Raw genomic sequence first — 24,140 nt, 5'->3', positions numbered from 1 at the left:
GTGATTTTTGGAATCAGGACTCTTAGTGTTCTCAGGCTCCCTAAAAAAATCTGAACTGTCCCTTCAAATAGTGTTAGCATCGAGTGCTAACCTTTGTGTTATGTTCTCAGGCACTGTTCCCTTTACGTCTGGTCCCTGAACCATTTGTCCACAACAGCAACACACAAATTTGTACTCACAATAAGACACAAACATTTCTGTGAATGAAGAACTACAAATATGTCCTCCAGAGTCCTCGCTCACCTCTGAAGGGTAAGGAAGATGAAGACATTTTCACCAAGACAGCCGGACTATGCGGGAATTTTCTTCATCTTCATATGACTGAAAATGCCATAATTCTTGGTGCTTGTTGCTCCATGGGCAGGTTTTCCAGAAAGATTTGCCCCTGCAGTGTGCAAGTTCCCCGACAACATCTTTCAGAATGTGTGAGAGTTTCTACCTGCGTGGGAAGTGGATGTGAAAATAACACAAGCTGAGTAATTTCCTCTTCCCCGCTCTCAGTGCTCTCCTCCTCACCAGGTGGCCGTTTTGATACACCTGCATTTGCCCTCCTCCTCCTCCTCCTCCTCCTCCTCCTCCTCTCCTCCGCCCTCTCCTGCTCCCTCTCGCTACTGCCCCCCGGCGACTAACAGCAGGGTGGCGTATCACTGTTCTTGATTTCTGCCTCCTTACACGACCGTGCTGATCCGGTTGACGGGTTTCGATTTGGGCCCGCCCCCTTGTCCTCCCCCCACCCCTGGTGGGTGCGGGGAGAGTGGGGCGGTCGATGGGGGAGGTAAGGGGGAGTGCGGAGGAGGAGGTGGGATAGAGGAGAGGGGTGGATACTGAGGTGTATAGGGCTGCTGAGGCGTCTGGGTGAGGAGTCGTGCCGAGGGAGTCTGGGGTGGTGGGGTGGAGAAGATGAAGTGGGTGGACGGGGAGGCGGATGGGGAAGGGCTGAGTGGGGAGTGTGTGTGCATGGCGTGGTTGTGAGAGTGAGTGTGAGCGTGGGGGTGGGGCTGAGAATGCGAAATAGTCAGTGGGAGTTTGGCGCCTCCACCCGGTCGTCCCACCACGGGGTGCGAGTGGTAGAGTCCGTGTGGGGTAGTGGGAGTGACAGGGGAGTGCGGGGATAGCGGTGGGGGCGTGTTGAAGCCGGATGCCATGTTGTAGCGTGGGTGCTGGGCGACGCCATGTTGCAATCTCTGATGCTGCTGGGTAAGAGAGGGAGCGCAGCCGGACGGGCCTTGCCGCCGGGGTGCGGAGAACCTGTGCGAAAGGGGGTGGTGCTGTGGTATGTTCTGCATGTGGTAGCGGTGATGGTGGTGGTAGGGTGGGGGTGGAGTCTGCTGCTGTTGGTGCCCAGTAACACTCACTCCGCCTCCTCCACTGTTGCCGTGGCAATACTGGGCGTGCAAAGCCTGGAGCTTGGACGGTACCCCTCCCGTACCTCCTCCCCCGCCAACTCCTCCTGAGTCCGATTGCCCGAGGTTGGCCGATGGGGAGGGGCATGGGGAAGGGGAGGATGGGTGGGGGATGGGAGGTGCGGGGGCGGGGTAGTGGGGGGGTGATGATATCATCAGGGGACTCGGGGGACCCTGAGGAGGGGGCGACGTCATCGTCAGGGGACCAGGAACCTTGCCTCTGCGACTGCCGAAGAAATTCCCCAGCAGGCCGCCGCCAGTTGGTCCGCCCCCAACCGGCATCCCTCCTCCGCCCCCAACCCCTCCCCCGCTCACGAGTGGGGAGGTTGTAACCCCTCCCTGGTTGTGACAGAGCCCCGGCCCACCCCCCACCCCCGTACCGGGGCTCTGAGTAGGGCGGTGTGGCCGGTAGGCTGTTGGAGAGGAAGGGATCATCATGGGACTGTAGGAAAGACCTCCAGCTGGCAGGGGGCACTGCTGATGAGGCCGAGGGCTGCTAATAATGGAACCCTGAGAAGAAGAAGAGGCAGGAAAATGAGACACAGAACTCGACTTCTAATTATTCAACAATGTTTAAACAGTCACATACCAATCATTTCATTATCAATCATTAATCATGCTTTTATTGTTTTGCTAAAAAGAAGTTGTTGCAAAGCATGTTGCTGCCATGCCAGAAAAAGAAAAAGGATTAGTTTCATGTTACATCATAAACAGTTTTTTGGTATAACAAGACATTTTCACATTACTACAACACAGAAACTTATCATGTTATAACAAACTTTTCTTGTTATGCAAATATACTATTCATCTTGCTAAAATGTTTCACATTATAACACAATAACTTATATTATTAGAATATCAAAAACAAATCAATTGAAATAAATTGACTGCATACATGATTTGATGAAGTTGTACATCATGTTTGGGTTTAACATGATAAGATTCTGTTGTTATTGAGCAAAATGGAGGACACTCTCATAAGTCAAGTATCCATGAAGGCTTCAGTGCCCCTCCAGCTGATCAATGAGCAATTCAATTTATTTCAGTGTTATTTATAAAATCATTTCATTTTAAAATGAAATTATGTGGTCTATGTTTTCTGTTTCCAAACAAAAACAAGAAATCCAAACTCTAAAAATGCTCCCGCTCTCATTTTGAGAAACAAAAAAAAATTCACCACAATTTAAAATTAAACCCACAAATCCCATGTGAATTGTCAAAAAACAAAAATGGACCATGTTTGATTGGTGTTTGTTGTTTAGACTTCTATATCTGAAACCATTTTGCTGTTTTTGGTTTCAAAACAAGGAACATAGCCACATAATTTTTTATTTATGAATTAGAAAAAAATGAGGGATTATCAGGTGATACCCAAACCACACGACTCATTCTAATACCAGTCCAAATTATTTTAACATTGGCAAAGAGCCTGACAGGAGAGTGTGAGTTTCTGACTGACAGACAAGAAGGATTTCAGTGTTATTTTATTACATGTTTCACTTGTATAAGATAAGAAGCTTTAATGATGAGGACTCTGTTTATTTGAAATACACCAGAGAAACCTAGAGCTTTACCTCTAGTTAGGGTCATCCTATATTCATAATTTGTACCAGAGTGGAGGAAACATCAACGCATGCAGACATATTTCAGCTGATGGAACACCATGGTACATATAAAGAAATACTTAAACAAACTATGAAAAAGACAAACGTTCACTGGACAGGTGTGACAAACTGCTGCAGCATGCTGGGAGATCACACGATGCATGCTTTTAGCCCCGGCCCCAACTGCCAAACTTACTTCAATGGTACTGTCCAATGACCCCACGCTGTTCCTACGACCTCGCTTCCCTGTTAGCCAGTCAGAATGAGGCAGGTTAAAATTTGTTTGGAAAGAAATATGTCCAACGTGAAACCACAAATTGAAACCACAATGAACAGCATAGATGTTAGACCAGTGAGATGTTGGTAAATTTGTTTTTTGACATTTAAACACAGCAGTGCTAGTTGTTCCAGTCTGTTTCCAGTGTTTATGCTAAGCTAGGCAAGCTTAAGAATTTTGACTCGTGAGATGCTAAGTACTGCACTTAAATTGTTTCTTTTTCTCCTATTTGAATTCCTCTTTTTGCTGATTTACACTTCTGCTCCACTACATATCACATAAATATATTACCTTGATGCATTTATTTGGCAGCTTTAGTTGCTAGTTGCTAGATTAAAACTTCTCACTGTACAGGTTACAGCGAGAATATTTTGATTTAATTTTGTAATTCCTCCAAATAAATTTTCCATCCCTTTGTATCAACTTTAGTATTACTTCACGAAAGCTTTGCATTCACTCAAAGTAAGGTTCCTGTTCCCTTGCAAGAAGTTTTGCAGTCCCTTGCAACAAGCGTTCTATTACCTTGCAATAACTTTTGGGTCCCCTTGTAAGTTTTTCAAGAAATTTTGTGTTTCCTCACAATACTCTTGGTTCATTTCCTTGCAATACATTTTGTGTTACTTTGCGTAAGTTTTGCATTCCCTCATTATGAGCTTTGAGTTCCCTAGCAATAAGTTCTACATTCCCTTTAAACAAGTTTTCATTTCCCTTGCAATACTTTTTGCATTCCCTTGCAATACTTTTGCGTTCCCTCACTATATGCTTTCCATCCTTTCTGATCCATTTGTGTGTGTTGGTCCAGTTCAGTTTAATTCTAACACACTGCCAGCTTAGGGAGCAATTTAAGATAGGATTGATGATGTAATGCTTGCATTTATTGCTCATTGGTCATATTGGGAAACAGAAAAGCATTGTGATGGAAAGCAAAAGTATTGCAAAATGTGGCAAAGCCTCCATTGTGCTCAAACATATGAGCACATAATAAAATATTACATAATGGCACACATTTAACTCCCAAAATCTCTCTCTAAAAAAACCCCCAAAAAACAAAAAAAGAACATTAAGCTGGTAGAAAGTTAGCTCCAACTCAACTAGACAAAGCATTAAAATACTGCTTGGATATTTGTGCATGTGAATTTTCCCCCTGCATTGATGTAGGAACACAATACAGTAACATTTAGAGATGTCCAGCAGCAGAGCACTCATCCAACCTTGTCCATGCGAGAACAAGGGTCTGAATAGAAATGGCATTTATCCTTTTCATGCCAGTTTACAGGTCCCTCACCACCTGAGGGTCAGACAGGCCATTACTGCTGCCCACACTGTCCTTTTTAGTCCTTTGTCTTTTAACACTGGAAGAAAAGACAAACTACTTCATTTGTTTCTTTTTGATGTGTTCTTTACCAATAAAGGTTTATGTGTGTTACTCTTTTACATCCACATGCATTTTATTTGGTATTGGCACCACATATCTAAAGTTTATTAGCATTATTCATCTGCAGTTATTTGGCTTAGTGTGAGAAAATGATCCATGAACCGTTGTGGTGCTGTTGAGAGGGATTCTAATACTGATGTGCAGCTGTCATCTAACAATGTTAAGTCAAACCAGAAGTTCATAAAGTGCAGTTTGCACAGTAAACGCAACCTCTTTTTACATCGTAGTTCCTGCAGTGGTCCATTAGGGGGAGATGCAGCACCCTAACATCATATTCAACTTCCATCTTACTGTAGTATTCTACATTTCATCACTGTTTCATCAGTTGCATAAGAGCACAGATGTAGGTTTGTTCTGAGTCATACTAAAACCATTGCAGCATAATATCCCATTTGCTGAATTTCTGTCAGGATCTCAGAAAAACATGTGCAGTGTTACTTTACAGGAGAAAAAAACAACAACAAAAAACAGAACAACACTCTGTTAAAGGCTCCTACTGATGTCTCCGTCACAATGACCTCACCTGTCTCTGAGAGGTCTCTGAGCGAGGAGCTGAGCGCAGTGCGTTTGAGTCCATCCACAGAGGCGTACGTGTCGTCGAGGCTCGGTCTACCCAGGGTGCCGTTCACCACCTCGCTCTTGACAGGCCCTCCGCCGATGTTGGGCCCTCCCCCAGGCGTCCCCACGCCTCCCGCGCCCCCCCCTGTCAACATCCCGGGACGCATCACGCCTTTCTGCTTCTCAAGCTCAGCTGGAGGGAGAAAGAGGTTAAATAAAATAACGTTTTACTTTGCTGTGGGAAACTAAATGTTGAATTTCCTTGAATATTTCTATATATGAAAACCTGGAATCAACATGTACAACATTTTCCAAGAGCTTACAGGTGCTATTAATACTGGGAAAAATGCTGGCTCTACATACAATACATATTTAACGGTTTACAGTTTTAAATGGTCTCAATATATTTCTTCTTTCTGCAATGCAAACATGAGACCTGTAGAGTAAAGTGATTTTGATGAAATATCACTATTTTAAGCTTTGATTTGTTGAAGCCTGCAGGCTGAACTGCATGTCACAGAAAAGTCCTTTCAGGGCTGTTAGAAACAGTTCAGGTACAATTTTCCATCATGCCATATATATGTACATATGAAAGGTAGCCATGGTCTATTATTATCCTGAAATTTGAAATCTATATGTGTGTATTGTGCTGGCGATTGGCCCACAAGTACTGCTCCCACATACTGTTAATGCAATGACTGGTGTTTCTGCAAATACTATACCTCTGAACACCAGAATACTGCTAATTAAATATGAATTTCATTATGCAAAATGTATTATTAAATTTTATTACTGCTGCCACTACTGAAATTAGTGCTACTGCTACATTCCTACCAGCTCTGTGACGGGAACACTTACACTCCACTCGGTACTTCTCCATGTCCTGCACCTCTGCGATGCTCTCTCGGAGGTCTGAGGTGAATCGTGCTCGGTCCTGCTGGCTTGGTGCTGTAAAGACAATCAGCACCTTCCTCTCGCCTCCGGGGTTCGCTGACGTCAGTCTGATACCATGAGGGTAGTCTGAGTGACACACAACACGCAAACACATGTAATCTCTGCTCAAAAAAAAAAAAAAGTCCTCTGAGATCCCTGTGAAGAGCTGAAATGACTCAGCTATTAAATCAAGAAGACGTGACATGTCCAGCAGCTGTGGAAAAAGATTCATTGATCAAGGTTTGACATGAAGTTGTATGTAAAAATAAAAACAAAACCTCAGGATACCAAGAAGAGTAAATAAACAAAGTGTCTGCAAAGTGTTGACAGTCACGCTTCCAACTGTGGGACATTAAGGCACAGCTGTGTTTGTAGCTTAATGTTAACTTTAATATTCTGATTCATGTTCTAAGCATTGTAATATGCTGTTTTCAGTTGTGCAGTATGGATTAAGTTGTGCAATATGCTGCTTAATTACAATACGCAATACTGCAGTATTAATATATATGCAATATATCTTAAACTACAATATATTGTATTAAACCTTTTATTAATGGCACATGAATGTGTGTAGATACCTCTACTAGTATGTGGTTGATTGTCACATGTCTATGTACTCTGTATGTAAAACGTATGTTAAATGCACCAACACTAGTACAGGAAAAATCTCCCTAAGAGGACGATTCTCAGTATATTATATTCTATTTCTATCGTATCATATTATTTCATTTACTATGATATTATACCACACCACATCATATTGTACCGTATTGTGTCATTTGGTATCATATTGTACCAAGACTGGGAACATGCATCTGGGTAGATGTTGTGATCATTGCCTTGCTCCAATTAAATTACCATAAATGGGATGTGTGATGTTTTTTCCTGTTTTTCCATCATTTAGATTCTGTTATGTTGTCAGAATTCTATCTTATACATGCTCAAGGATCCAAAACTTGAGGTGAATGTAAATAAATTCTCCCTGCAAATTGTCCAAATTGAAGTGCGGATTGAGGAGGCAATCAATGAAACATGTTATGCCGAGTGTTTTGGGACGCAGTGCTGTTAAACTTGTATTTGTTGAATACTGTCCAGGTGGTAAAGAAGCACGGTGGGTATATATATATATATATATATATATGATGTGATACAGCAGAAAGACAGAACCTAAAACAACCTGCTGCAGACAGAACTGAGCGACTTCATGTATAAGATAATGACCCTTGCAGACATTTCTATAGCAACTTTGATGATTTAGTTTTGTTTACTGTCCTTTCAGAAATCCTCTTTGTGTCTGTGGCAACTGTCAGAAAAAAACTGTGTTGTAATGTAGGGGATGCAAATGTTAAGGTTGCATCTGAAGACTGAATGTATCACAATGGTGGCATGAAGACTGTCCCATTTTGAAGGCTGTTTCAAATGCAGGCTCTTTTTCCCAGGCCATGAAAGATCTGGCTATTGGATCCTTTCCACAGTTAAGAATGAAGATGTTAAAAAACTAAGGGAGCTTAGAAATTAAAAATTAATATTTCAGATTGCTACAACAGTAAAGGTATCATGATTACAGACTGAAAGTGTTCCACAGCGACATCACTGACAATGAAGACCACAAAATTTAAATGGAACAATCCTCACATCACCCAACCCATAATTTGTTTGCATTTCCCTATAAGGCAATGGCTGATCACTTCATTTGTATGTCAAGTTTTATATATTTGCTTTTACATTCCTGAATTAAAAATTAAAAGAATGTCTATTTCAGAATTTGTGGTTTAGTGCTTGACCTGGAGTGGGAGTTATTTAATTTGCATGCACTTCTCTCATTGTTTACCATTATAAATTGGTTAAAAATCAATAAAAATATACTAAAAATACATTTTTGGACTGGAGTCAGTCTTACAGATGAAGACCAGTCTGAACCTGAGTTTTAAAAAGCTGTTTGAATTTTGGCAGAAAATAGCGTGTTTATGTCTGATCGTGAGTCCTGATCACCGAAAGCTGTTTGACAAAAGAAGTTTTCATCACACACACCTTCTTACCTGCCTCCCACACAATGTACACACACATTCAGCCGCCCACATGGCCGATGTATGATTGTGCTGATGAATCATATGGGACAATCTGTCCTGGTCACAGTCATTACCACAGTCTGCCAAGATCCATTTAGCTCCAACTGGAGAACTGTCAACAACAACAACAACAACGACTAACCAACTGAACAAGCTCTGAGACGATGCTGTGGATCCCTCAAGTATTTAATGCACCACATGATGCAACAATGCTTACCTTTTAATGTGATGTAATCTCATTTTATAGAATGAAATACATTTTCATGAAAAACTGATGCTAGAACTGCACGACAATGGAAAAAAAAAATTGTGTGTGTACTTGTCACTGGCTTGTGTCGTTTTTGTCCAGGTAGCTAGCAAGGTATGTAGCATCATGTCCCTATTAAAATCCTATTTACAAAGCTCAGATTAGTCAGTTGCTTCTTGAAGTGTCTTCAATGGACAATATGGAGATGTAGATGGAATCAGAGGTTGACAAAAAATGGTCACTGTCCTCTCTCTCTTAGAAAGTTTTAAAGTGTACATATTCTGCACATTTACAGGGTTATAAATATACTTTGGGGGTCCACTAGAATATGTTTACATTCTTTAATGTTCCAAACTTTTTTCCCCACACGCTGTACATTTCTGCAGCACATCTTCTCAATCCCTGTCTGCACTTGGCGCCTATCTCTTTAAGGCCCCTCTCCCGAGAAGCCCAGTCTGCTCCGATTGGTCAGGTGGCCTGATGACAGCGAGGTAACATTGGCTATGTATCGTTAATGCTTATAAGTTGTTAAAGTTTAGGTCGAACAGCCATCTCTAAACAGAGGACACGCTCTACGACGACACTTATCAGGGACTTAGAATGCAGTTCTGAAATTGCTCCAAAGAAAGTTTCACTACCAAATAACCATCTTTGAGTCGTGTCTCACCAAGCAGTGTGAGTGTGAGCATGTCTTGAGAGTCTTTAAGCCATGTGATTTGAGGGTGATAATAAATATCTGTGACTCCTCAGCAGACACTTACGACTGAGGAAACCTCTTGGATAAGAGGTGAAATGTCTTAATGTACCAAGAGGAGATGTCTGAAGCACTCAGGATTGTAGTTTATGGTTATTTTTGCTTTAGTATTATATTGACTACTGAGGTGTTTCATGTTAGAAATGTACGGTATGGATTCCCAACAGCTGGATGCAAACTTGCAAATGTTTGGCAGTTTGCACGAATGGCAATAATGTGTCGCTATGTGCACATATTTCAGAAATTGCATGGTTGATATGGACAACATTGGATTTGTTTTGGGGGTTATTAAGAATGCTGCATCTATTCAATAAATGTATTAAATGCTAGGGAGCCACGCTGTGCACTTCTAGCACACAACTTTGCTGTACTCAACATTTCTGGGTTCTCAGTTGGCTGGCAACAGATTACAGTATATGCAGGTTTTTCTGAAGTGGGGAAGAAGTGATTTTGCAGCTGAACCCACTCTGTGCGCAAGGCATCCTGTTAACAGGTGCTGAGGCACATTTGAAATGGCACCAACTCCAATCTGCTGCACAGCACTAAGAGCCAATTCATCTCTGCTCAAGTAGAGGCTTGGAAACCACATAGACACACCCACACACACACGCACACACACGCACAACCCTATATGATTGTGTTAACATCATTATCGAAAAATGTGTCAGGTGAGTGAGTTATGTTTTGAGGAATACTGCGAAGCAGCCGTTTTTTCAGATCGACAGACATATATTTTGGAAATGCGGTGATGTGTTTCCACAGTGTTGCTTTGAAACAGGCTGTTGTGTTTTCAGTGGTGCACCGACTACACTTGTGGAGACTGATGGTGCCTTACATTTAAAGAAAAGCCTGGCAGACAACTGTAATTGGAGAGGGAAGTGACGCTATGTTTTGCCAAGTGATTATTAACAGATTGTTGAAAACATTTCCAACTAGGACAGAGCCTCCAATTTTTTGTTCCACATGCATTTTTGGTGCATGTTTCAAAATCGAGCATAGTGTCATGCTTTGACCAAGCTCTGGCATGTTAATTTAGATTTATGGGCTCCAAAATTACCTTTTGCAACCATAATCTGCACTGAAAAACTAGCTCACAGTGCGTAAAAACAGACAAAAACTTGCTCAGGGTTCAGAGGGTTTACTGACATGCACAAAGCACGACGTCTTGTAGTTGCTACAGTAAACAGAGAAAATACCTTAAAAAATGACAACATGCTGGATGATGTCCTCCTTTTTTCTTTTTTTTTGGTTGCATGCTTGGAATAATTTTATAATATTAATCATCTGAACCCCAACTAGAATTAGCTTCTGCCACATTTTTACTCACTGTGGGCTTGTTTTTCACTGGAATCTAAAATCCTGCACCTCTGTAGAAACAGCAGAACCACGACTAGAGGCAGAGTGAACTCGAATGCGTCTTTTGTGCTGTATGACATAGTTATAATGCCATAAATCATAAAAACAAAAATACAAAAATTGAAAAAACCTTGGACACAAGATGTACAACAGTTTGTTTCAGAGTTCCAGAGACATTTTGCTAGCCACATTTTTAGTTTGTTGACATATTTGTCTCCTATGTGCTCTGGGTAAACACAGTCTGCAGTTTAACCCAGTTCATCCAAGAAGTTCCTGAATTCTTGTCATGGTACTGTCAATCACCAATATCTTCATGGTTGGGCCAAAAAGTAAAAAAATGACTTTTAAATGAGACATGCAGAATAAAGTGAATTTGATGAAATACCATAATTGTAAGCTCAGATTTGGCAAGTTTTCCGACAGCATAACGTGTCACAGAGGAGTAGGTCAAGGACCGTCGGAAAGTGGACAACCTGACGAAATATACAGGACCCATGAAATAATGGGTTCTGGAAGAAACTGTGAAGCACATGCTGTACACAGCCTTGGGAATTGACAAGTCTACATACAACACTGTCATCTGCACAGTTTTGATGTGTTCTGTGGATCTCCCACACTTCTGCATGTGTGGCTTTTCAGTGTCCCTGCTGACCGTGAGGTAAAAATAGAGAGGTGAGCTATGAAAGAAATAGAGACTTAAAAAATAAAACGCAGAGAGACTGAGACAGATGGAGAGAGCAGATGGACGAGAGGAGACAGAGGGCGGTACTTACAGGTGTTTTGGAAGGTGTGCACCTGCATGTCGACCAGCGGAAACGATTGTCTGAAGCTGTACGTCACCGAAGTCTTCTTCTTCTGGAAGATTTTCGTCACCTGGGAAGGAAAAATAGGATAAGAAGTTTTGACTGAAGAGAGTGAAAGTAAAGAAGGAGAGACAGGGGAAAATGAAAGGAAGAAGGGAGGGGGAGAGGAAACAGCAAAAGAGACAAAGGAGGAAGGAGTTTTGATGAAGTTAATCTCCGTCTTTATTTATCTTTCTTCTTTTTTGAGATGAGATTTTTAAAACCCCTCACTGTGACACTTTAATCTCTTCCCCATAAACTACAGCTGTTTCCCTCCGCATGCTTTTCACATTATGAACAAATTCTGAATAACTGAACAGAGCCGAGTCAGAGATAAGATCATTAAATCTAAGTACAAACACAAAACACACTTTTGGTGATGACTGTATAAGGCGACCCAGAAGGTAATTTAAATCATTTATGTAAACGACAGCTTTTATTCAAATTTTCATATTTACACCTGCAGTTGATAATGTTGTTTGTTTTCATCTTCATGGGACCTTTTTCTTTTTATCAGATTTTTCAAGATTGGCTTACATTCATTTTATCAACCCCAAGCAGTTTCTAGGCATGTTCTGCACCTGACACATTTTTAATCTCTTTAGGCTCATTTTTCAAGTCCTGCACATCTATGGAAACAGCCAAGCAATGGCTAGAAGTAAAGAGAGGTCTGTCCCATATCAGACGTTTATAATGCCATAAATCATAAAAAAGAGGAAATCAACATCTACAACATTTCTCCATAGATGTTGCAAACACTGAAAAAAAATGGTGGCTCGATGCTCTATGGATATTTTACTTCTTACATTTTTCATTTGTTTCCATACTTGTCTCCTCTCTGCTCTGTGCGACCACAGCCTGCAGCTCAACCGAAAAGTCTCTGATTCCTACTGTGTCCTCGGTTGTGCTGAGGAGCACAGAATGTTTCATTTTTCCACAATCGGGCTTGAGACAGTTTATTTTGGCACATTTTCAATGAGACATAAATAAATAAATTCTAAAAATAGAATAAAATGATACAGATGAAATATCACAACTTTAAAATACTTCAGTTTGAGCTTAGATTTGGTTAATTTTCCAAATGGAATCACATGTCACACTCGAATCATTCAAGGATTAAAGACCATCACCATTTTATTTATTTATTGCATTTTTATGGTTTCTGGCTTTAAAAAATTGTATCATTTTGGTGATTTACCCTCCCATTACCTTGAAATTTACTGATAACTTTTATCCTTGGGGTCAATTTGACCACAGCAATTTAAACCTTCAGAAAATTATCATAATTAAAATTGTTACCCAATTTTATGTGTCAATAACCCTTTAAATAAAGCTCCAAAAAATATGGCAATCACTTATTTAGAGACGTTAAACACTGAATGGGGTCAAACTGACCCCAAGTAAATAGGAGTGTTAAAAAACAAACATGTACAGCTCCACAGGGGGTCAATATTTAGATAACTCACTCATTCAAATTATATTAGGGCCTAAGGTTATACACTACTAAAGGCCACAGTTATACAACAGTCCGTGGCCCAGCCAATGTTGCTGGAAACATAAAGACTCAAGAAGTGAAGTGAAGTGAGAAACCCTAAAACTTAAGCTTCAGTGGAAAAACATAAGATTTGAAGGGTAAAACTTGCTGACAAATCCTGTTTATTTGCCTTTTCTCAAATAGCCACACTTTAAGACTTTCTGACATTTCTGGAGCACGGAATTAAAGTGCAGCCAGGCATTATTGGATAAACTGGTGCTCCAGTGAGGCACAAGCTCTATATCTCCCTCTTTAGACAGAGAATTTGTGGCAGACAAAGAAAGCCCTGATTACCATCAGTAGGTCGTTGAACAGGAAAACTTCTCTCTGGTGGACACCACTCCTCTGAGCTCTGTTTGGATCAGGAACCTCGAACAGCTGACAGCAGCACACCAACCTGCGATGAGGCAGGGACAGCACCTGCAACACACACACCACCTGTCATACGTCATGCAGATTAAGCAGACACATTCAGGGGTACAAGTTCTCAGTTTAAGCCATTAAATGTGATGTTTATGCAAGAAAGCCTTCAGTAGGGTTGGTTGAAGAATAGGCATGATTTAAATACAGCCCTAATCCTCGCTTTATCCTTTGTGCCTGAAACACTGGCGCACATATATTCATGTTTGTTCAGGAGCTCCTTACAGGCTTCTTGCCAACCACCATCCTCTCCACTGCCTGGACCTGCGACACGTGGTCATCATTGGTCCTCAGCTCCCACTTCTGGATCCTTCCATATATCGCCACAAGCAGGTCTCTGGGGATGTCCTGACCATTATCAACACCTGGTGGAAACATACAGGCAAGAATGATGAAGTAAAAGAAAAGACTAAACAGTGAAAAGTAAGAGAGTCAACACTACACTTTGTTGCCAATCATGCAAATTGCCCCGGGACTCTCTTTCAGTCCAATCTCCGCACCTATCTTCATCCTTATACCCGGAACTACCCCACAATCCTTGCTGCTATGTATAGAAAATAGGATGGTTGTTTTTTTGTTTTCACATTATCCAAATGTTGTAAGCCTCATGCTTTTCTGGGAGAAACCGTGATCTCAGAGCCTTTTTTTTTGCTCAGATTTGGTCCAGAGCGTATCACAAGCAGTCACCATCCAGCATAAATGTCACATGTAGAAATAAATGTTTAAGTCTGAGGTAAAGTGTCTCACCTGCTGAGTGTCTATAACAAGTGAAGATAAAGACTGATTTGAACAATTAAATAAGCTAGAAATGAACAGAAAACTACTCTTCTTTTAAAGCTCTTGTAAAACTTTAGAAAATGTAGTTTCACTCTCGTTTATTGCCAAGTTCTTCTGGCTGCAAATTGGTCACTCCAATCTACTTTTAGAAAAATCTTATGAGTGGAGACGGCAGCCAGCAGCATTTCTGCTACTTTCCAGCCAAGTGGTTTTTAAAAAAAATTCCAAACCTGGATTATTTAAAGCACTGATTGCATGAGACCATCTACTGACTAACCCCTCAAGTTTTTGATGAAGTCCTCGAGCTTCATCTTCCTCTCTGGCTTGACATTGGGGCTGTACATGTCTGTATTGAGGAGGATGATGGCGAAGGCCAGGATGAAGATGGTGTCCGGGTTCTGGAACTGCCGGATCAGCACTGGGTTACAGACACAGTACCGCTGACTGCAAGGAGACAGAAAGACTGTGAAGGAAACAACACATGCTGTATAGCACATCCAATTCTAACCTGCAGTGCAGTTGAATACCTGAAGGCCTCCACTAGTCGCTCCACCCGCTGAGCTTCACCTTGAACTTTAATCTGAGCTTGGAACTTCCTCAGCGCATCGTCCAGATCCATCCCCGAGAAATCCATCTCATCCAGGACACAGCTAGACACAGAGGCAGAAAACTCGTCTTTCCTTTTCTGCAGCTGTGGCCCCAGCTGCTTTACAAGTCAGAAATTTGTCCCAGAAAACTACTTATGCATTTATGACCTCAGGGTTGAGGCAGCTAAGGGAATTATATGATATTCTATGATTAGTTCCACCTTCTCGTGGCTCCTAACTGGACAATATCTTGGCTGTTGTGGCTTTTGCAGCTTATAACATTTGCAGCCTTAAATACATCGTCCTCTGCAGAGATATTACCATTAAAACCCTTCAATGTCCAGGTGCTTCACTATTGTGATACTGAGACGATAAAAGCTAATAAACAGGCTTTTTAATCTCTGCACCTGCATTTATTTACAGTAACAGTAAGACAACGACACCATCACAAGGTCCAGCGGGAAAAACAACATTACAGAATACCATGAAAAATAAAAGCAGCTAACAATTTTACACATTTTAGGTTGCTAATAATACTAGAAACTTGACATTTCTACAGCAGAACATTCTTAATAGTTTGGGAAATACCAGAGAGCTGAGAGTGTAATTGAATGAGTTAGACAGGGTGTAATATAGTTGACCATACCCTTGAATCAGATCAAAGTGAGGGTATATCGGACGTCTATCGGATTAAATCTAAACGAACATTTCCAAATTTAGTAATGAACATCTGCACAACTGCAAAACCAAACTGAGCAACCTATGGCTCTATACATAACACACACTAGAGGGAATTTTGAAATACCACAAAAGGAAGAGGGAGCCTGAGAAACGGCTACCACATCCAAGGAAGGCAGCAGGCGTGCAAATTACCCACTCCCGGCTCGGGGAGGTAGTGACGAAAAATAACAGATACGGGACTCTTTTGAGGCTCCGTAATTGGAATGAGCGCACTTTGGTGATGAGATGCAAAACTATGCTAAAGAGGCGCAAACTGCACATGAGATGCAAATTGACAAAAAAAAAGATGCAAAAAAGCCAAAACAGATCCAAAAGCACCTCAACAAAATGCAAATATACCCAATAAATGACAGTAAACTTCTTATGCTTCACTAAGGCAATGAGATCTAAAAAAAATGTTGCAAAGACAGACATTTTTCAAAAAATTGTGTGTTTTTTTTAGGCCCCTCCCTCGCCCTACTTCCACATCTTAGTGATGTCCTCATACGGCAAGCCATTTTAACATTTATTAGCTGAGTTTGAAATTAAGGTTTGACTGACTGAAATAGTGGATATCTGAAAACGTCATTCTCACTAGTCCAACTTGCTGGGCATGACGCTGCTCCTGCAAACTTGAAATGTGTCTGAAATGTTGACTCGGAAGAATTGAAACACAGATGTGTGCAGTATATATCCAGCCTGGATAATACTGTAAATGGTAAAATAACGCCATAGTCATTTCTTCCTGATTGTACCTTTCTGGAGCCAACAATCTAACACTCTCGCCCACGGCACACAGTAACAGGTCAGCTGCACGAAGGTGCGTCTTTAGAGTTCATCTGAAGCATACCAAATGCTCTGAATGATTACGCAGGCAGACAGCCTGAAAAAATACAGAGCCTCTACAGAAAACACACATACAACACAAAAGTTAAGACTATATTTCCCATAAACACATTAATTGAGAGGATTTTGTGATGGTGAATGGTCTGCATTTATATAGTGCTCTTCTACCTTAGTGGTACTCATAGTGCTTTACAATGTTTTCTCATTCACCCCTTCATACACCAATGGTAACAGAGCTGCCATGCAAGGTGCTGCCTGCCATTGGGAGCAACTTCGGATTCAGTGTCTCACCCTAGGACAGTTCGACTGTGGAAGGGTGGGGGATTGAACCACTAACCTTGCGATTAGAGGACAACTGCTCTACCACCTGATCCACAGCCACCCACGATCAAGTCATGCAAAGCTAATGTGGTCAGGACCACCACACCAGCCTGTAATCTTACTCTTCCTACCCGTCGCTCCTTGGAAGGATAGAAATAAAACACATGGATCTGAAGTCACATGAATGTTTGCACTCACTCAAGGACGTCCTTGTTGAACTGCTGCCGGCTGCCCAGGAACTCTCCGATCATCTGTCTGCTAAGTCCTTTCCTCTCCAGGATGAACCTGGCAATGCCCACTGGCGTGTCTGACACGAAACCCCTCTCGATCAGGTACTGGATCCCTTTCTCCGGCTTCCTGTATAACAGAGGAATCATGTCCTTTTATAGCTTGTCTTTTGCTTGACTATGCATTCTTTTAAGGTTTTTCTTATCTGTCTTTGACAGCACAGAAATATCTAAGCTTGTTTTCAGATGTTTATTAAGTTTCTGATACACCATCTATAGACTTTTTTGGGGGGTATTGGAATACACATGATAGATGGAGCATCTTCTTTTTTTTTTTCTTTAGTTGTTTTTTTGGCCTTTATTACATAGGACAGTCGAGATTGAGACAGGAAAGTAGGGGAGAAGAACGGGGGAAGGAACTGCAGCAAAGGGCCATGAGTCGACTCGAACCCATAGCCGCTGCATCGGGGACTGTAGCCCCTGTACATGGGTCACCAGCTCAACCAGTTGAGCTACAGCGGCGGCCGTGGAGCATCTTAACTTGTTTGATTTCTTAGATGTAGTTTGCACCTGCTGTCACCATCTACACAGTCCTTTTCCACAGCAAACATTTTGTCACAGTGTGGAAAGCACAGAAGGGTGTTATAAGGCGGCTCAAGCCTTTGTGCATGTTCGGACCACCAGAACCATCTCTGCATCAGGGCTGAGTTCGTGGGAGAAAAAGTCCCGACTCCAGGGTAGGTACTTCTGAGTGCCCCAGAAAAACTTTGGTGCAGTTCTCGACTATGATTGGTTAAACTTGGAATCAACTATTTCTAACTGGTTAACCTCAGAGAGGACAACGAGCACCATTTTTCTGCCGTCTCAGTGTCTTCTCCTCTCTGACATCAACACCTTCAGTGTAAAAGTCACCATTTAGGCACACCTCTATTGCTCTATTCATACATATCTACATTACATTAAGTAACTATAATTTGCAGTTATGTTGGTGCAATGACACAGACAAAGCTGTCGGATAAACAACAAGCTCCTGCAGTGGAAAGCTGCCTGTAGATTCTGAAAGAAGGTCCACTCTTCTTTGCTTTACCTTTATTTATTTACTGTTAACTGCAAGCAATTCCAGAGTAATTTTATTACAGTATAGCCCTTTGTAGAGCGACACAAACCTAAAATAGAGACTGGATAAAGCAGTAAAGCCTTGTACTTATTAGATTTGCACTAAATTTGATCATGCCATCAGAATCAATTCAGATTACATATGACATTTTATTTCCTGCATATACACATAATTCCCTGTAAGATGCACATTCATGTCTGCTGCCAGGTAATATTTAGCCTTTAATTAACTCTGGATGAGAGGAGAAAGATCAGGCCTTTGAATCTAAGTGTTCTTGTGGATTATTATACACATGTTTAGAGACAAATTCTCACTTGTTAAACAGGTTGAGTCCGATTCGGTACTGCCGCCGCTGCACCACGTCGTTGTTGAAGGCAGGTGAATCCCAGCTGTGACGGCTCTCTCTCTGATAGGTCTGCTTCCCCAGCGTGGCTCCTCCAATCGGCTCCCGCAGGCTGTCGCGCGACGAGGAGCCAGAGCTGCAGTTGTTGACCGTCGTGTCGTCGTTGGAGTTGGTGGTGGTGGAGTTGACGCTCTCGTTATCGCCATCCGAGCAGAGCAGGTGGTGGTGATGGAGGTGGGGGTGGTGGCCGTGGTGTTGCTGCGCCTCCATATTTTGGAGCGCCGAGGACGAAGACGAGGACAGCGGCGAGGGCGTGAGCGGCGGCGGCGGCAGGGGTGAGAGAGGTGTGAGCGGTGGTACGGGGGAGGGTAGTGGGGAAGAGGGGGGTTCCGGGTATGCATGGGGGAGGTGGTGGTGGTGTTGGTGGTGCAGGTGGTGGTAGTGGTGCTGGGCAAAGTGGTGCTGCATGTAAGGGCTGCCGCCGTGTCCGTGGTGCATGTGCAGGATGTGCGGCTGGCTGTACTGTGGGTGGTGGTGGAGGATGGTGGGGAGGTGGGGGATGGGCGAGGGGTGAGGGTGAGGGTGGGGGTGTGGGTGAGAGTGCGAGTGTTGGAGGGGGTGAGGGAGTGGGTGAGAGGGCAAGGTGCGAGCTGAAGGCATCGGCAGAGGGACGTTTGAGGGGCTGCGAGTCTGTCCCTGTGCTGTGGCAACCGAGCGGCCGTTTGGTTTGTGTTTGATGGTTCCTTGTGGAGAGTCAGCTTCGCTGCTTACTCCACCTCCTCCTCCTCGCTCGTCCTCCCCACTTTCACCTTCCCCTCCGCCTCCCCTCCTCTCCCTCTCGACTCCACCTCGCTCGATTCCTGAAGTTTCCTGTTCGTACACCAGGCGTCCGATAGACCCTCGCTCTGACCTGCAGATTTCAAGGTACCAAACAATAAAACAAGAGTCTAACACAGATTGGAACTGAACCACAGACATTAAAGTTATGTGCTGTAACTATTTGACCATGAAGAAACTCTGATGATGAATTTCATCATTTTTTAAAGGTGATTCTGTGTTTACTGTGACTATAACATAGACTGTATAAAAGATGGATGTAGCTACCGTGACGTCACCCGTTGGTTTCTGCACTGAGAAAATGAAGCCAGGGTTTTGCTACTTCCTGGTTGACATCTTGGAGTTTTGGAGCCAGTGACGAAAAAATCGTCGGAGGGGGGCGGAACCATAGGAGCAGCGATTGGTCAGACGGATTGAGAGGCAGGCCCTTTCTGCCCGCCCACATTTACCGCCTTCTGCTCGCTTGGTCTGCATCGTCGCTGCCGACTGTCAATCAAGCCAGCCACGCCCCTTGCCCCGCAAAATGTTGACGATTTTTAAAAAATTCAGGATTGATTTATTTTCAGATTGGCCACCTGATCTCTGAATTTGACTATGAAAGCTAATAAGAAAAAAATCCTGAGCTGTAGGAATGCGGTATTTTGTGATCTGTGATCACTTCTTTTCCAATTCAAGTCTTTGGGAGCCAGGGCTTTTTGGAGCCAGCAGCTAGCGGACGTAGTGATATTCCAGGTTTTTGACACGTCCGGGTAGGCTTCATTTTTCATGGCCGGTTGCTACGTCCATCTTTTATACAGTCTGTGGACTATAACCATATATCATTGTACATATAACGCCTTTCTGCAACGCCCCCTGCTGTTTGGATGCCAGCATTGCATACTAGCTCGCCGAATCCCAAAATGCCTGACTAAGCTGTGATCAACAGCCATGTGATTAGACTAATTAGCCGAACTGCATACTGTGTTTACACAAAGCAAAGCAGAGTAAGTAAAATAGAGCAAAAAACATGCAGAAACTGCTTAGGGTTCAGAGCAACACTAACATCCTGACAGCAAAGGGCTCTGAATAAGATGTTAAATGGAAAATGCTTTGTAAACGCCACAGCAACACAGAAAATACCTTAAAACCATTTTCTGGACAACGTGCTTCATTTTCACCATGTGTGGAATGATTCTCAAACATTAACCCCTCTGAACCCAAGCATTTTTTTTTGCTCCTATCACATTTTTACTCACTGTGGACTAATTTTTCACTGCACTATAAAAACAACACTTAGAATGCCATGAATCATAAAAACAAAAGTGGAAATTCCTTGATCATTTTTCTGACAACAATTTGAGAAAAAAACTGTTATCAACCTGTACAGCATTTTATGCCCAGGTCTCTCTTGTCTTCTCTCTCTGTAAACACAGCCTGCAGTTTAGCCATATAATCACTGTTTTTTTCTTATATGGCTTGTGGTTGTAGCTGAGTTAGTAATAGCTTCTGAGTTGTGCTGAGACAGCAGCATTTTCTTTTGCTTTTTACAGGATATAGTGTTTATTTCTGGACAAAAATTAAAATGAGAATTGTTGGAACAACGTAATTTTGATGAAATATCACAATTTTAACCTTAGATTTGGTTAATTTTCCAGACTACATTGAATTTGGGTGAAAATTAAAAATGAAAACATGCCTTCGAGCCCATTGGCTGGTTTTTGGGATTCAGAGGCTGAACCAAAGACTAAAGTTTGTTGAGAATTATTACCATAAATATGTGAAGCTAGACATTTAAGATTTGTACTGACCTGTCACTCATGTCCACCGAGCTGTCACTGGGCGGTTCGATGGTCAGGACGGGAAGGTGTCCGCCTCCTCCTCCTGCCCTCCCTCTGTACTCCCCCCGACACTCTGTGCAGGGAGTGCTGCTCCTCCGGCTAGCATTGCTACCTCCCTCCGTCTCTCTACTGTCCTCCCTACCCCCTGCACCTCCTCCTCCCCCTCCTCCCCAGTACTCTGTATCAGAGCTGGAGGCGGGACGGGAGAGTGGTGAGGAGGGGAGGCAGCCCTCGTCCATGTAAAGTGTGACATCACTGAAGGAGGTGGTGGTGCTGTCCTCGTGCATAGCGGCGCCTCCTCCCAAGCCACCCCTCCCTCCTCCGGCCCGGCCTGCGGCACGTTGGGAGGATGCACTGGTGTTGCGCCATGCACACTGTCTGTAATCATCCTCGTCTTCCTCCTCATCCTCCTCACCTTCCTCTTCCTCCTCTTCCTCTTCTTCATCTCCCTCCTCCTCATCCTCATCATCGTCTTCCTCTCCCTCTCCTCCTGCTTCTTGGGAGTCTTCACGGCCTGACTGGCAGGTAAGCGAATCGTCCATGGAGTCAGCCAGAGACTTAACCTGCAGTGAATGCACATGGAGAAGGTCAGCACATGAAAATAATGATCAGATTTTAGAGATGCATCTCAGTTTGAGGAAGTGACAGAAAGAAAGGTCACAGAAGCCAAAACTTGCTGGTTGGACTGAATAAATCATGATTTGGTTGATTTGGCCGCAGGAGATTATGGTACGCATCGTAGTGTCATTATATATATATACACACACACACACACGCACACACATACATATACGTCTATAAATGGAGGACACCGGCAGGCTTAGCAGCACATTCCAGACTTGCCTCTCCCCAGCAATGTTTTCCAGGCATTCCTAGGCAAGAGGGGGTATATCATCCCTTCTGGAATATCTGTCTCCCCAGGTGCACATACCTGGAAAACCTCGGTGCCTAGGAGGAATCCTAACCAGGATCTTGGAAAAGAAGTGATCACAGATCACGAAATACCGCATTTACTTTGTGCTACATTTCTGTATGAAAAGTGCTCTATAAATAAAGATTATTATTATTATTATTATTCCTACAGCTCAGGATTTTTTCCTTATTAGCTTTCATAGTCAAATTCAGAGATCAGGTGGCCAATCTGAAAATAAATCAATACTGAATTTTTTAAAAATCGTCAACATTTTGCGGGGCAAGGTGCGTGGCTGGCTTGACTGACAGTCGGCAGTGACGATGCAGACCAAGCGAGCAGAAGGCGGTAAATGTGGGTGGGCAGAGAGGGCCTGCCTCTCAATCCGTCTGACCAATCGCTGCTCCTATGGTTCCGCCCCCCTCCGACGATTTTTGCGTCACTGGCTCCAAAACTCAAAACCCTGGCTTCATTTTCTCAGTGCAGAAACCAACGGGTGACGTCACGGTAGCTACATCCATCTTTTATACAGTCTATGATGGCAATAGATAAAGTTTGGAACATTAATCGACTGGCAAATCAAAAGCGTTGCTTTCTGGCTCAGCTCCTTCTTCACCATGACACCCTGGTAAAACCCCTGCATTACTCCTGACACTGCACCAATCTGTCTTCCCATCTCAAGCTCCATTTTGCTATCACAAGTGAACAAGATCCCAAAATACCTAAACTCCTTCACATGGGGCAGCGAGTACCCCAGAACAGGAAGGAGTAATTCACTAGTTTCTGGCAGAGAGAGTCAGACTTGGAGGTGCTGACACTCATCATGACTTCACACTCAGTTGCAAACTACTCCAGTGCATGCTGAAGGTCATGATTGGCAACGAAACCTCACCAGCTGCAAAAAGCAAAGACAAGGTTTCCTAACCAGGCACCAGCATGATTGGCGGTTTGACTTTGTGCCGAGAATACAAACACAGCTCTTGCTTTGGTTTGAGGAGTGATGGCTCGTAGCAATGTTTCAGTAGTACCCCAGACAGTGACACAGTTGTAGGCCAAGGCCACAACACACATGTGGACCTGAGGATTAAACTCCCATGGCCAGTTGAGTAGCTCCACAATGGTACAGAGCTTGTCCACTGTTCCACTGCTGGGACAGAATCTACTTTGCTCCTCCTGAATGAGGTCTGACAAACTGTTGGAGTCCTTTAAAAACTTATTCAAAACACATTGTACCAATTGATCTTGCTGTCATCTTTTACCATAACTACTTTGACCTGTGCTTTTGTCCAACAATAATTTGTGTCTTACGTTGTATTCGTTTTAAAAATGAACTTTATGAATAAAGTTTGTCACTGTCATTATCAGTATATTGAAAATTGAGGAAGAAAATGCTTTTACCTGCTTTGAGAAAGAGTCGTCCACATCTCCAGCATCTTCCGAACCCTGTTGACCCGCTGATCCTTGACCCTGTGGCTGACGCTCATCGAACGAATACTGCACTCGCAGAACAAACAATACAGAATTAGAAGTTGCACACTCTGACATGAATGTGGTGCGATTTTTGTACTCTTTTGTTTGTACTGTACATGTGTGTGGGTGTACCTGCATCCTCATGTTTGACAGGATGATGCGGCGGGTCATCCTGCTCTCGGAGGCGGAGCTGCGAAGCCTCTCAAAGTTCTTGTTCATGCGGTACTGTCTGAACGCGGTCTGAATTGTCCTCGCCGCCCTCCGGGACACGAACTGGCCCCCATACTTCCTCTCCAGCATCTCCACCTATCAGGGTCATACACAGACAGCCAATCAGAGAAGGTAGAACAACATGGATTTGCAGATTTGCACTTGCAGGAAATGACGGAACAGAAAGCAAACATTGCACCAAAACAGATCTTGACTTGACTTGCAGAGCCTTAAAGGATAATTACAGTTAATTTCAAATTGGCGCATTTTCCCTTAATAACGCTAATGTGTCAGTATGGATCATGTCTCCTGCGCCTGCTCTCTCTGTGGATGTCTCTGGACCTGGAGCTCCTGAACTCCAGCCGCTGGCCTCACCTTTCTACATCCTGCTGCCCCCACCATGATGCCTCCTGTTACAAAAGGACAATCACTTCTCATAACTTGTTTAACTGTAAACTACATTGTATAATTCATCCTACATCCACCCAACCGGTCGAGGCAGATGGCCGTCCCTCCCTGAGCCTGG

General features: G+C 43.1%; 1 protein-coding gene and 1 long non-coding RNA gene across 2 annotated transcripts in view; one reads left to right on the top strand and one right to left on the bottom strand.

Annotated features, from left to right (window-relative positions):
• Positions 1–668: 668 nt before the first annotated feature.
• LOC103358294 (IQ motif and SEC7 domain-containing protein 2-like) overlaps positions 669–24,140 on the bottom strand; it is a 216,696-nt gene continuing 193,224 nt past the window's right edge. Inside the window, exons 4-17 of the mRNA XM_008283200.1 lie at positions 23,537–23,710; positions 23,333–23,428; positions 20,995–21,587; positions 18,342–19,280; positions 16,882–17,040; positions 14,737–14,859; positions 14,487–14,653; positions 13,658–13,797; positions 13,307–13,432; positions 11,410–11,509; positions 6,136–6,297; positions 5,243–5,470; positions 3,204–3,253; positions 669–1,913 (exon numbers count right to left, since the gene is read on the bottom strand). Coding sequence (XP_008281422.1) covers positions 669–1,913; positions 3,204–3,253; positions 5,243–5,470; positions 6,136–6,297; positions 11,410–11,509; positions 13,307–13,432; positions 13,658–13,797; positions 14,487–14,653; positions 14,737–14,859; positions 16,882–17,040; positions 18,342–19,280; positions 20,995–21,587; positions 23,333–23,428; positions 23,537–23,710 — 4,302 coding nt within the window. The remainder of the gene's footprint in view (positions 1,914–3,203; positions 3,254–5,242; positions 5,471–6,135; positions 6,298–11,409; positions 11,510–13,306; positions 13,433–13,657; positions 13,798–14,486; positions 14,654–14,736; positions 14,860–16,881; positions 17,041–18,341; positions 19,281–20,994; positions 21,588–23,332; positions 23,429–23,536; positions 23,711–24,140) is intronic.
• LOC103358293 (uncharacterized) lies at positions 15,601–23,146 on the top strand. Its single transcript, XR_520245.1, has 3 exons — positions 15,601–15,754; positions 22,006–22,007; positions 23,136–23,146. It is a non-coding gene; the product is annotated as an uncharacterized LOC103358293 (long non-coding RNA).

This window comes from Stegastes partitus, unplaced genomic scaffold (assembly GCF_000690725.1).
Source record: "Stegastes partitus isolate 25-593 unplaced genomic scaffold, Stegastes_partitus-1.0.2 Scaffold302, whole genome shotgun sequence".
NCBI lineage: Eukaryota > Metazoa > Chordata > Actinopteri > Pomacentridae > Stegastes > Stegastes partitus.
Note: the sequence above shows the minus strand (reverse complement) of the source record. Positions and strands in the feature narration are given on the sequence as shown.